Source organism: Leguminivora glycinivorella, chromosome 15 (assembly GCF_023078275.1).
Source record: "Leguminivora glycinivorella isolate SPB_JAAS2020 chromosome 15, LegGlyc_1.1, whole genome shotgun sequence".
NCBI classification, from domain to species: Eukaryota; Metazoa; Arthropoda; class Insecta; order Lepidoptera; family Tortricidae; genus Leguminivora; species Leguminivora glycinivorella.
Window position 1 is genome coordinate 6,228,370 of NC_062985.1, and position 15,279 is coordinate 6,243,648.

The 15,279-nt window shown below is 43.4% G+C and overlaps 1 protein-coding gene across 1 annotated transcript in view; it reads right to left on the reverse strand.

Moving 5' to 3' along the window:
* Positions 1-2,127: 2,127 nt before the first annotated feature.
* Positions 2,128-15,279, reverse strand: part of LOC125234179 (unconventional myosin-IXa-like) — a 73,212-nt gene continuing 60,060 nt past the window's right edge. The window contains 1 exon segment of the mRNA XM_048140386.1: positions 2,128-2,761. Within this exon segment, the coding sequence (XP_047996343.1) occupies positions 2,623-2,761 (139 nt within the window). The 3' untranslated portion in view covers positions 2,128-2,622.

Below are 15,279 nucleotides of genomic sequence, written 5' to 3' on the forward strand. Positions count from 1 at the left end.
TCGCCCTGGCAACGTAGGACCCTACTATTTTTCACCTACAAAAAAATTACATAACAAATATCTGAAGAATTAAATTCTACTAATTTATAAATAAGTCATTGCCCTTTTGAGATTCTAAACGGATATTATGGCATAACAAACGTTGTATTGCCGATGTAAATTAAACTTAATAGAAAACGCCATCCCGAATATAATTGAGCGACATACCTCGTCTTGGTCAAAGGTACAACATGAATGTATAAATATAGTTAAATGATAAATTTCATTCAGATTTTCGTTGTATAGTACTAGTTGACTAATATTAGAAAGCAGGTAAAATATTTGTGACTTAATAATAAATTCAATAGCTTATTAATAGACAGTCTTTAGATAATGAAGCGAAATTAAAAGTATAAAGCGAAGAAGGTACATTTACTAGTATTGTAATCTGTTTGTGTAGTAGTATATGGCAACCTAACTGCGCATGTCATGGCGGAAATACAGAACTAAAACGGTTAGTATAATTAAGCATGATCGTGTTAAAAATGGAAACGGCACAGTTAAAAATAAGTTTTAGAGTAAAAAAATATGACTGTAATATTTGATAAAAATAGTTATTTTTCTAACAATTACGGAATTTAAATCACAATCGACATACTATCGCCTAAATAAAGAAAAATCTCAATATAACATTTCCCAACATACTCGCATCGTATTATAAATCAATATTGCTAATTCGGTAAAGGTTTACATATGTACAGACCGAAAATATGTCTTAAAAATATAATGTCGGTGCAAAGATAAAGTTTGTATGAAAAATACTTTTCATAATTATCATTTGGACACGCGCGGGACGACGCGCGCGCCGCCCCGAGTAAGCTCTTTCTACTGCAGCCGCAGCCACGCAAGGCCAGTCGACGTCGCGAGTCAACTCAGCTTTTTAAAATAAACTTAAATACCTATATGTTTTCATTTTATATTCATTATTTTAGTGCGTTTCTTTTCCAAATCTGATAACGATTTGAGTAATAAAACCACAAATTAGTGTGTAAAGTAGGTACTGAGAGATAAAGACTTTTCTAACAAAAAGTAATAAATTACTCAAGAATGTTGACTGCTGAACTCAGCTCGCTGCCGGCCGGAGACAAACTATTAATTCGTTTCCTTCCACTTATCTTACGGATACATTTAGCCTCAAATCTCTAATATGTGAAATTTGGAATGTTTCGCGTGTGGTCAACGCACAACGGAATGTTAAAGTCTTATCATACAGTTTTAAATTCTTGTATGAGATCACTATAACTATTTAAGTACTCGTCTAGATTGCCTTCGGCCGTCTGCGACTGGTCGTGGCTCGGCTACTGGCAAGAATATAGTAACTTCAATAACGTGAGAAACATCAACGTCTTGTAGGAATAACAGTACCAAACATGAAGATATTCTGTCAATATACTAACAAAGTGAGGAACCGAAAATGGCGCGTCCGCTCGGGACCCGAGCGCCCTTTGAACATTAACGTAATAAAGACACAATGATCACATTTCACCGTACGAGTAAACATCAACACTAATAACTAACACATCTCCTCCCTACCATAGCGTGGTACCACGGCAAGAATATCGATGCAACTGGTCGGATGAGTTTTGTACACAACCTCCTAATAGGCTTCATTTCAAATAGTACCCCTACAACTAAACAAAAGATTGCTTTTCGCACCATATAGCTCCTAAAAGTTTCTAATGCAAATACGTACATCGAAAACTCAAGTTTTCAGAATACAATTTTATAGCTTCATCAACAGATTTTTTAGGATTAGTCTTTTCGGAAAGAGAAGAGTCACTGATTGTGTATAGGCTTACATACATTCTACGACTTCGCTTTCCGAAGACACTACTAATATAGAACTTGACACAAACAACAGTCATGTAAAACTTTGCTATAATCATAGTATTCCATAAAATAGGGTACAATCAATATTAGGCCAAAATCATACCATAAATCATCAGTAAACTTTTGGTCATTCAGATTAATAAGGGATCATACCATATTAATCAAATCAGGTTTTTGGAAACTTTTTTGTATTTTAACAGGGATTGTCACATTTAGTATGACCCCCCCCTCCCCCTTCTGTGACGATATATGATAATACTAATACTTTTTCTAAAGCAGATTTAAATTTTCCATATCGAAGTGTTCCTGTCTTATGTCACCCTATTTCATGGAATAATAACTAGTAAGAACTGTTTTTTTTTTATCATTGCAATGTAATGAGACATAGTACATTCTGAATATAAAAGAGAGGACAGCGTCCTGCAGTTTTTCTAATTAAAAGTTTTCTAAATATTTTACCAAAAGTAACCTGGCATCCCTCGTCTCCTGCTGCAGGTACATAATTTGTCATAAAAGCGTCACACGAGAGGGGGTACAGGTGTAATGTATAATTGTTTTCCATCGTATTTCTTCGGAAACATCCGTGCTAGTTATGTCAACGCTAGTACTTCTTGTACTGAGGCTGACTGAAGTACCATGATTTCGTGAGTTTCCGTGTGGATCACCTGTATTAGGACGCGTGTGTGCGTGTCGCGTCGAGTGGGAAAGTGTCATACCGCAGTGGCGTGCGCACGCAGACGCAGGGCGCGGAGGCTAGACCATGATGGGGTCGTCGGAGGAGAGCTGGCGGTGCAGCAGGCGCTGCGAGCGCGCGGAGAGGCTGAGGTCGTCCGTGCTGCCGAACTCGCCGTCCTGCTCCGTGGCCGACAGCAGGTCGTCGTCCGACGTCGCCCTGCACGGAAATACACGTTACAAAGCGTTCACAGAACGATTCAAATTCGATATCCGACCGGCAGCGATCAGCGAGTGATGTGCGACGTTTAGTGAGATTTTACTCACGAGAAAGTGTTCGATCAGAATTTTCTTGAAGAGGGACACGGTATCGCAGATCTCGCTAAATTGCGGCCGGTGGGTGGTCTATTATATTCGATGCTAATAAAAACCTATAAGCGTATGATTAATAACAAAATGATTGGCACAATTTTTTATCAAAATAAATAACCTCAATAATTTAAAACTATTGAAATGATTGATGATGGAGAGTAATTTCCTCATAAGTAATTATTTCGAAAGTCCATATAGTATGAAATTATCCGAGGTCTTTATAGAGAGAGAGTACGTCGTAGACGTCGCATCGGACCGATAGATGGCGCCATCGTTCGTTGTAAGTCGCTCCGGCGTCACACCGCCGCGATGTTGGTAGTCCCGTTTTTCCCACCTGCAACATAAGGCTCCTCGCGCCCCGACCCGCCACCAGCCACCCTCATTGTTGAGGAGAAGTGCCGACGGTATATTAAGCCTACCAGGAAGGCATCACTCAGACCTCGGATATACCAGGCAAAATAATAACAATTTTATTGGAAGGTAAAATTTTTATATTATTTGTGCCGTTTGTATATCCGAGGTCTTTATAGAGACCTGTTTATTATCTCCTGGTGGCGAGTCAGCTGGCGCGCAAGCCTTTGGTAGCCCTATTGGCATAGCATAGAAGAATAAGTGAATCAGTTGTTGAACCGATTTGACAGATGTATCAGTCGAAATCGCCTTCGATCCGCGAATATCTCGGTGCCAGAAACGCCTAAAGAGATTTTCGTGATGACGTTTAGCTTTAGTCAGCGAATAGTTAGAGAAATGACATTATTATACATCGCAGATCAAAACCAAAAAAAGATGTAGGCGAGGCTGACTTGAACAAGATACAAAAACCTTAGATACACTATTATTATTAACAGACACGTTATTTTATCAGGTTATAAACCCAATTTCAGACACAAAGTGTGGAAATTAACAGTAAAAGTAGTGTTACTATCTGTACTGTAGCAGGGTAACGTAATTGATACTGCTTTTGTCAACCCTTCGTAAAAATTATCTAAATCAATATTAGCTTTGATATGACTATTTAAAATCCAACGTCTTACGTCCATATCAAACACAGAAAAAGGTCATCACTCACGCGCCCAAGGGCTATTTGTTACAATACTGGTATTTTCGATCAGACTATTTCGCGTCAAGCGAGCGCGGTTGCAAGCGAGACTCCTGAACTCTGAACTCTTTTTAGTGAGGGCATTTGAGGATACCGATCGCTCGGTAAAACTAGCCTAGAAGATGAAAAGTACGAGCGCTGTCGATTGCTACTACACTGGACGGAGGTATCAGTCGATTTCTTCAAGTCAGTCATTGACTCTAAGGGTAATCCATTACCTAATCCAAAACCCGATGCGACGGATTTCTACTTCGTGCAATGAAGGTCGACAGAGTAGACTGAGAGGTGGAGACGTCCGTGTCGCATCGCTGGTGGTTGTTGAACACGTCGTGGTAGCAGGTCAAGGGGTGAATTAAAACACCGCCACACATGCGCGCTTTAAGAGCGTAGGCGGAGCGCAATAATGGCGGTGCACCGCACAAACGCTGGCGTTGCGCCCAGTGGGCGCTAGCGGGAACTAACAAGCGCTGATTGCGAGCGCAACGCGCGCGGGACGCGAGCGGAATGCACGCGCATTCAGCGCGCTGATAGCGTAGCGTTAGCGAAGCGGAATGCGCTTTATGTGTGGCGGAGGCTTAATACGTACCGTTGTACGGCGTAATGCAGGGCTCTCGCAGACGAAGAGGTACGATGACGGGCGAAGCAGAAGAAGGCGAGGTCACCGAAGGTCACTTACTTGGCTCCCAGGGGGTGCATACTGACCTCGTACGACAGTCTGTTGGAGTCAGCAGTTACTGTCGTAGTTACTTGTAACAGAAGAGATGTAGTCCTGACATCGTACAGCATAACATAACATACAACCGAACTGTGCATAGCATATAGTGCTATGCGAACCTTAATCCGGCTGCATGTCCCTTCAGTCGCCAGCGCCACCGCCTGTTGAAGATTATTTTCCATCGGAAGAGCTTTACTTCGTACAATGTTCCGATTATTGAAGGTCTTATCGGGCTGCAGATGCAAGCAAAACAGGGGCGATTGGCCTACAGCTATCGGCAGCTGTACGAGGTAATGCTGGAAACTGCAGCGGTGTAACCTTCCTCTGTAGACTACGAAAGTTGTGAAATTGATGAAATCAGGTTCTACGATCGAATCAAGCACTATATTAATTCAGTATAGTCGAGCCAGATGATAACTACTGAAGTCCTCCTGAGTTCCTGGCCCCTTTCGCTTTGAGCTGGAATCTCAAGTTCACTACGGCGAAGCGGGTTTATTTTTCCCAATTTGTTTATTAGAGGCTCGGCGAATAAGTTAATCTCTCGAATGGACAGGGGGCGCACCAAGCCTCCGGGAAATCGTCGTGTACTTGGAACCCCCGCGGCCAGATTACCGATCGGTTTTGGTGTCCACCCGGTAAACAGACGCACGCTCAGGATGCAGGACGCTGGCTCGAATTCAGATCTGGACATTCTGAAAGAGATTTTTTTTTTTTAATTCCGCAAACCTTTACGATGTCTTTGACCTACACAATGAGCGATGTACAGGAATCACAGGGTCGTCTCGCGAGGCGCCTCTCCGATTAGATAGCTCGCGAACATCGTCAGGACACCCTCGCAGCAGTGCGGCTCCTCGTCCGGTTATTGACGTCTTACCTCGTTCAACTATGGGTGTCCAAGCCACGTTAGGACGTAGCATCTTTAGAATTTATCTGTTCTCACTTCGGCGACGGAGGAGTCCTTGGTCAAAATAGAGTGTAAATACTGTCGTACTTCACGGGAACTGGAAAGAGTGGATACCATAGTGTACGGGATGTCAGCTGATAGCGGCGCCCGGCGTCACATTGGAGGGTAGTATCAGCCTGGTCAGCAACAGAGTCTGCAACGATACCGTAGCAGACGGAGCCTGGATAGTCGTGGTCGTGGCACCATTGTAGCGGAAGACAGTGTTAGGCGCGACGGGCGTTATCAGCGTGGCGGCTAGCAGCACCAAGGGACCACATCAGCAATCTTACCAGCTTGTCACTGCAGCAGACGCTGTTACGTTCGGCGGTGAGATTGAGACGGCCGTCGTCAGCTCGAAAGGCGTCTCGATGCCCCTGTCGCGTTACGCAGTATCGTGCTCGGTGGCCCTCTCGAGGTCGCCGCCGTCAGCGCGGGAGGCACCGGCGCCAGCGTGGCAGTCAGCTACATCGGTGAACAGCATCGACAGAGTTCGCGGCGTCGTCACGGCAAACGCGGCAGGAAAATTAGCGACGCCTTCGCGGAAGCCGCAGTATTGCGCTCGGTGGCGCGATGAAGGTCGCCGCGTCTGCAATCTTACCTCGTGCGATCGAGGCGACATCAAGGCGCCAGCATCAGCGTGTCGGCCGACGACACCGGTGGAAAACTTCAAGTAGCTTGCGGCGTTGTCACTGCAGACGCAGCAGAAGGATTGCGACGCCTGTGCAGCGGTTAACAGTATTACGCTCCGCATCACCACTGAGGCGCCAGCATAAGCGTGGCGGCCAGCAATACTGGTGGACAGCTTCGGCAGGGTCGCGGCGTTGTCACGGCAGATGAACGCTCTACATTACCATCGAGGCGCCAGCATAAGCGTGGCGGCCAGCGATACTGGTGGACAGCTTCAGCAGGATCGCGGCGTTGTCACGGCAGATGAGCTCGCTGCATCACCATCGAGGCGCCAGCATAAGCGTGGCGGCCAGCGATACTGGTGGACAGCTACAGCAGGTGGACAGTCAGCAGGATCGCGGCGTTGTCACGGCAGACGAACGCTCTGCATCACCATCGAGGCGCCAGCATAAGCGTGGCGGCCAGCGATACTGGTGGACAGCTACAGCAGGTGGACAGTCAGCAGGATCGCGGCGTTGTCACGGCAGACGAACGCTCTGCATCACCATCGAGGCGCCAGCATAAGCGTGGCGGCCAGCGATATTAGTGGACAGCTTCAGCAGGCTCGCGGCGTTGTCAAGGCAGACGCACGCTCTGCATCACCATCGAGGCGCCAGCATAAGCGTGGCGGCCAGCGATACTGGTGGACAGCTACAGCAGGTGGACAGTCAGCAGGATCGCGGCGTTGTCACGGCAGACGAACGCTCTGCATCACCATCGAGGCGCCAGTATAAGCGTGGCGGCCAGCGATACTGGTGGACAGCTACAGCAGGTGGACAGTCAGCAGGATCGCGGCGTTGTCACGGCAGACGAACGCTCTGCATCACCATCGAGGCGCCAGCATAAGCGTGGCGGCCAGCGATATTAGTGGACAGCTTCAGCAGGCTCGCGGCGTTGTCAAGGCAGACGCACGCTCTGCATCACCATCGAGGCGCCAGCATAAGCGTGGCGGCCAGCGATACTGGTGGACAGCTACAGCAGGTGGACAGTCAGCAGGATCGCGGCGTTGTCACGGCAGACGAACGCTCTGCATCACCATCGAGGCGCCAGTATAAGCGTGGCGGCCAGCGATACTGGTGGACAGCTACAGCAGGTGGACAGTCAGCAGGATCGCGGCGTTGTCACGGCAGACGAACGCTCTGCATCACCATCGAGGCGCCAGCATAAGCGTGGCGGCCAGCGATATTGGTGGACAGCTTCAGCAGGCTCGCGGCGTTGTGGCGGGGGCAGGAGGTGGCCGCGCTGGTAGCCTGCGTATTGACGACTGATCACTAACGGCACGGCGCTCGCGTCGGGGCAGCAGCAGACATACTTACAGCGTCGCACGCGACGCCTATGCGGCGGCCACAACGTTGTTCGGCGGCACCGCAGAGATGGCCATCGTTAACGAGGAGGCAACTTCTACGCAACTTCGGCGGCGCCGACGCGGCGGACAACACTGCCGCGGTCAGTGGCGCTATCGCAGCGCTACAGTAAGTTTCGGCGCCGACACGTGGCTTGGTGCCTCCGCACCAAATCGGAAACCGAACATGTTCTTTCTAAAATAATATGAATCTGCTCACCCATTCGTCGGTGAAATTCAAACCTCCTTGGAGCGCTGTATTCCTTCCCCGCGCCCTCCGCCGCCGCCGCCGCCGCAGCCCGCAGGTCGCGCAGCCCGCGGTCGCGAAGCACGTGGTCCCCGGAGCACGTGGTCCCCGGCGGAGCAACTTACCTACGTTACCGCTTATATTCTCGCGCGAAACTTTTACAGGGTGACCACTATTTACTACAACCAAAATTCCCTGACTTTTCCCGGTTTTCCAGGCGTTTTTTCAAGTTTTTCCCTGACCATAATCTTAAATGTAATAAATATACAATATATAATTGGAATACATTTTTGAGTTTTTGCTTGGGTGTAACTGAAACAAAGTCATCAGTTAGCATGGTTTATTATAATATAAGTACATATTTTAAAATCTATTGAAACTTCGCAATTTGTTCTTCTAATAACTCAGCTTCCTTGGCAGCTCCGTCGAGAAGTTTTTGCTTTTTGGCTTTAAGTTCTCTGACCATTTCTTCATTTTTTCTTTTTTCTGCTTTGAGTTTCGCCTCAGAACTTAAATTTTCCTTTCTTTTGTGTAGCTCCTCTGTGTACAAGGAGTGAGCATTACGAGCCGCGTGGATCATTTTTTTCCAATATTTATTTTTTCTATACCGCCGTGGTACGATATAGCATCATAAATGCGTCTTTGCGCAATTATAGATTCTTGCGAAAGATTTTCCACCAATATTTCCTTATTGATGGAAAAGCCACGCTCACTATAAGCGTTTCCGTGGGATAACACCAGGACCATTTTTATTAAAGATTGCAAGTCTTTATTTTCCTTTTTCGTCAAACTGAGCCAAACATCATCCAGTCGGTGACCATCCTTAATGGAAAAAGGTTTCATTGATTTTTCAAATTCAGGTGATTTACAAATATCGTTGAAAGCACTTTTGGCGTTATCTGCTTCATATCCTGAAAGCCGGTTATTTTTGACAAATATGTCCAACACTTTATCGAGCCTCTCTCGTCGGAATTCTGCATTGACTGCGATTGCGGGATCGAAACAAGATATTCCCTTAGTCAAAGCATACGAAAGTGGGGATGTTTGGCATAATGACACGCAAAATTCTATTAGACTCTTTCGACAGTCTTGACGGAAACGCAAGATATCGATATCTTTGATATCGCGGCTATTTCGAAGAGCATTCTTTACAGCGAAGCCCAAGTCGATTTCTTTCGCGTTTATCAGATTAGACTCCTTTTTCAAATCAATCGACGTGATATTCGTGGCAGAATCCAATACATCCACTTTAACAACTCTTTGCATGATTTTTTTCAGTGTGGCCAAAAGTGATTCGTATAAAAGTGGAGCAAGTGGTGCGTCGGATTGAAATAATGTTAAAAATGGCTCCACTTGCACCGCCACCGATTGAAAAAAGGCCAATTTAGCCTTTAATAATTTGTCTTCCAATGCAGCATTTACTACTGTAAAGCTTGCGCTGTCAGGTGCTTTTTTTCGTTTTTAATTCCCTTCACATATTTTTCAACGTTGGGTATGATTTTAGTGGCGCGATCAACAACGCTAAAGTTCTCGAGCCAACGTACTGCACAAAACTTTAATGGGAATGTACTCGAGCCTGAAAACCTTGTATAGTCTTCACGTCGCGCGGGGCTATAGCAGAATAGGTAGTATAGAGAACGTAAAAAGTCTACCACCTTCCACCCCGAGGCTTTCATTGATTTTTTAAACGCATTGTGGAGATTATGAAGTCCACAACTCCCCATGTTGAGCAGAATTGGGTCACCTGCTTCGCCCTCATTTTTTAGTTTGGATTTTAGGTCTTGCAAAAACTTCTTATTCACATTAGGGCCATCCATTGAAACCTGCAATATTTTTTTTGTATCAATGCCATCGGTAGTGGCAAGAAAAGCCTTCAACAAATCATCAGCAGTTGCGTGCCCCAGAAAAGCTGAACCATAATACCTGCTTCGGACTTGGTTTTTTCATTGTCCCAATAACGGACAAAGATGTCCATCTGCCCTTTCTGCGCAACTTTATTAAGGGATTCGTCAAAGCCAATGGTAATGACATCACAATCGCAACATTCTTCTTTTAACTGTCGAAAAAAATATGGCGCTAATCCGTATAAAACAGTGTAGGCTATTTTTGTTCTTTGCAAGCGCATTTTTTTTGCGATATCAGAGTCCGGAAACATTAGAGGAAAGAGATCCACGGCTTGTCCACCGCTCCTTTGTGAGCTATGACTTAGTACTTGGTACATACACCAAATGATTTCAGCCTTCGTAATTTCGTCCTTAATAAGCATTGTCATTATAACACGTTTTTCTTTAATATTATTGTGATGTGATGGCGTGACCTGTCCTGTTGACTCGACTACTATGTCTGGGGAAGTAGTTGTAATGGGTTCTTTGGAAACAGGTTCCTTTTTATCTTCCGAGTAAAATGATTTAAGGCTCATGCTTTTATTTTGATTAGATAACAAAATATTGTGTTTTTTTCCCTTCATATGGCTGGAGAGAGCCTGCTCGCCCATATTACTAAGTGTAAAACTTTTTTTACACAATTTACAGTAGGCGGAAAAATGGTCATTTTTGACAGGTTCAAGCCACGGTTTAAATTTATCGTTCAATTGCCATTCACAATTAAAAGTAGTTTACTTCGACATCGTAGAGTGACCATCTGGAAGTAAAAAGAAAACATTTTTGAAGAGACGTATAAGCTGTAAGTTACTTAAAATATACTCCACTAGCTATAGACATCTATGAAATGATACACAATTTAAAACTTATGAGTTGGCACATAAGTATACCGGGTGAAATTTTAAGGACCAGCCATATCCATCTATACGCAGTGACTTTATATTATTTGAGCAAACCCGTCATTTTCATAGAAAAGTCTAAATTCGAACTTTTTTCATTGTTTATGTTAATTAAAAAGTATAAACACATAACCACAGAGAACCTCCTATAGAGTAGAAATCTTGTATATTTTGTGCGCGATACGAGTCGCCAGTGTTTGGGGTGCGAGGAGCGGGCGGGGAATGTGTTAAGCGCGCTGTGATTGGCCGTTTCAAGGACGGCGGGCAGTCGCGCCAGATGAAAAGGGACAGAAGTATGACTGTCCCTCTACTGACGCGTAAGTGGCCAATGTAAGTTGACCTATGCCGGCTCTGAATAAATTATAAATATGACTTATTTGTGGAATGTAATGCCGTCTGTTTTTAAATTTGAGCTTCTTGTTACCTTTCCACACCATTTCACACTACAGGTGGACATCTTTAAGGCATCAAAATACCCTTTTCCAATTTTTTTGTGCGAAAAACACGCGCTGCTTTCGGGTCTGTTACTTGGTCGATACTGATCGGGCACGGCGAGCGCCCGCGCTTATATCAGTGCAAATACTAGGAAGGCTGGCCACTGCGAGTCGTCTTGTAATAGATGTCTATAGGGGTTGGTCTGTGCACATAACACACATAAGTGAAATGTAAAGACAATTACGCTCTCCTGTTATATCGTCACGTTCCCCATTTGATACTCAAATAACAAAATAACTCAAATAACAAAGGGGATTAAATTAAATCATAGCACATTTTTATTCTATTTTTAAACACATTGATTTAATAGTTTGAGGCCGCTTAAATATTGTTAATATGCACAAATATCAAATAAATAAATAATTATTATAGGACATTCCACAGATAAAATGACTAAGTCCCGCAGTAAGCTCAAGAAAGCTTGTGTAGCCTGCTCAGACAACGAGTATAGGTATAATATACAAATACGTAAATACATACATAGAAAACCGGCCAAGAGCGTGTCGGGCCACGCTCAGTGTAGGGTTCCGTAGTTTTCCGTATTTTTCTCAAAAACTACTGAACCTATCAAGTTCAAAACAATTTTGCTAGAAAGTCTTTATAAAGTTCTACTTTTGTGATTTTTGTCATATTTTTTATACATATGGTTCAAAAGTTAGGGGGGGGGGGGGGGGGTACGCACTTTTTTTTCCTTTAGGAGCGATTATTTCCGAAACTATTAATATTACCAAAAAACGATCTTAGTAAACCCTTGTTCATTTTTAAATACCTATCCGACAATATATCACACGTTGGGGTTGGAATGAAAAAAAATATCAGCCCCCACTTTACATGTAGGGGGGGGGGGGGGATGTTTTACCCTAATAAAACATTATTTTCCATTTTTTATTTTTGCACCTTGTCGGCGTGATTGATATACATATTGGTACCAAATTTCAGCTTTCTAGTGCTAACGGTTACTGAGATTATCCGCGGACGGACGGACGGACGGACGGACGGACGGACGGACGGACGGACGGACGGACGGACGGACGGACGGACGGACGGACGGACAGACAGACAGACATGGCGAAACTATAAGGGTTCCTAGTTGACTACGGAACCCTAAAAACACCCATGCCTTAGGGACAAATAGCTAGGATCATCGTAGATAGGATCATCGGCTCAGCAGGTAGGGTCACTACAAACTAGGTCAAACTGGTCGTCGTCCAAAAATATAGTATACAAATACGTAAATACATAGAAAATATCCATGACTCAGGAACAAACAACTGTGTTCATCACACAAATAAATGCCCTTACCGGGATTCGAACCCAGAACCATCGGCTTCGCAGGCAAGGTCACTACTAAGGTCAGTATGTAAAAGTAAAGTGAAAAAAAAAAGATTGCACACAGGCCAAACCAAACCGATTGTCATGACAATGTCATAAAGGTGCTGTCATGGGAAACCTTTTCCCACTCGAAATATACCTATAGAGAGGGATAAAGTTGAATTGCTTTAAATGTAGCCAAAGCCATATAATATACACATACATCGCGCACCAAAGCGGACCCCAGGCTCCCATGAGCCGTGGCACATGCTGGGATAACGCAAGGAAGATGATGAAGATAATACACATACACAACAAAAAGCCAAGAAATCTTATAAGTAGGTATCTTACAAAATATAGTAGGTATACTATTAAGTTGTGTATATTTATGTGGTGAACGCAAATGTGTAACAGGAGACTGTTATTCGTGTTGTTGTTAACCTAGGCAGCGTCCACACTCATGAGACGCACGTCTTGCGGTGTGGAACGGACGTCTCCGCCACGCCGCCTGAATGTCATTCAAACAACGTCTCCTCAGTACATTTTGTATAGGAAGGACGTAAGATGCGCCCCCAGGCGGCACGGCGCGCGCCATGCAGAGACGCGGCGGTGGCGGAGACGTCCGTTCCGGGCCGCAAGACATGCGTCTCTTGGGTGTGGACGCTGCCTATGTGCATTATTATTTAAACCAATAAAATCGAAACATATATTTAAAACTTAGGCATTCTATGAAAATGACAGAAATTAAACCTACACGCAAAGTTTCGAATCACTGCAATTTACTATTGAGGAGTTCTCCCGAGAAGACAACCCTGTATATCATCCAGGAACGCAAAGTACTCGTCATGTCAATACGAAACAATCGAGCTTAAACTCGATGGGGGTCGTGTCGATTAATTACACAGTACCTACGTTCCAGTGCCATCATCAGATCACAGAAACATGTTATAATCGTAATAATAATCGAGAAATAACGAAATAATCAAATCACTTACCGAGGTCATCCAAACGAAACAGAATAATTATAGTCCTTATGTCCTCTTCTTAATTCACGTCCTTAATGCACTTTTGCCAATTAACACACATTAACTTCCAAAAACAATACTCGTAAGTCGTAAGTAAAGAAGTACACAAAGACACACAGCACTTTCACTATCGTCTTTATCCAATCGCGTAATGAATAGGAATGAAACAAATTTACCCATTGCAAAGGGCGGGCGCAAGGCGGTAACTAGAACACCTGATACCTACAGCCTTTGATTTGCCGCCAACCTGCGCCGGCTAAGTGTCGGCGTCCTTTGACATCCCAGCCGGCGGCGATTTCCGAGTAATACAGTGGCACGTGCGCCGCGTGGTCACGTTTACTTACCTATTATAGTATAATTATATATAAATTTGGAGATGATAAAATTAATAATTTGCTTATTTTTTTATGTACATACAAAGACAATTTTTATTCCCTGACCTCATCGATCTAAACTACCTAGATGCACCATCACGGCTTAGAATGTGTCCGCAGCAAATTGTGCTTGAAAATGTTCTAAGCACAATTGGGCGGTCAGTAGCGCTTCATCCGCCGTGTCGGCAACATGCCTAAGTGCTCCGTAAAAAAGTGCAAAAATAACACCTTATATACGTTAAAAAAGGATGACGTATCGTATTTCCGGTAAGTAATTGTTAATAATTTTATAATGTTATGCATTTGTGGCCAAAATGGCTTCCTAACTTACTAAAAACATTTATTTTCTAGAATAATTAAAGTAAATTCCTTGATTTGGTCTTACGCAGTTTGTCTCTTTCTCTCGCGCTATACTAGTAATGAGCGGACGGCGACAAAAGATGGATGAAGTGGAACATAGTTAAAAATGGAATGATGGAGTCGCTAATTTATATTTTTTGTAAAAGAAGCCTATTTCATAGTAATAATGTATGTATTTATTTATTATTATGGACCAATAAGTCTGAATGAAAATAAAATAAATGATTTCAATTCAATAATATTAATACATATCTTATAAATTACTTTAATTATAAAAAAACAACCCGGGAATAGCAAATTCGTTTTTAAGTAATAAAAAAGGTTTTTATTCCAGATTCCCAAAACAAGACGTTGAAAGGGAAAAATGGTGCAAAATTATAGCTGAGGAGCGGAGAGAAGATTTACCCACACAAAGCTTTGAAAGAAATTACGTAGAATAATAAATTAATGTCATCATTCGATTCTTATTTGTTTTAATAGCTACTTAATTCATATTCTCCAAGTGCACCATCCCTCACACACACCACATACAATCCCTCAACTGTTTACCTTCACATAATCGCTACACATACACTCACTACACGCGCACACACATATGTTATATATATTAGACGACCGGTCTGGCTCAGTCGGTAGTGACCCTGCCTGCTAAGCCGCGGTCCTGGGTTCGAATCCCGGTAAGGGCATTTATTTGTGTGATGAGCACAGATATTTGTTCCTGAGTCATGGATGTATCCTATGTATATAAGTATGTATTTATCTATTTAAGTATGTATATCGTCGCTTAGTACCCATAGTACAAGCTTTGCTTAGTTTGGGGCTAAGTTGATCTGTGTAAGGTGTCCCCAATATTTATTTATATACATACATACACACACACACACACACACACATATATATATATATATATATATATATATATATATATATATATATATATATATATATATATATATATATATATATATATATATATATATATATATATATTTATTTATATATATTTTTAA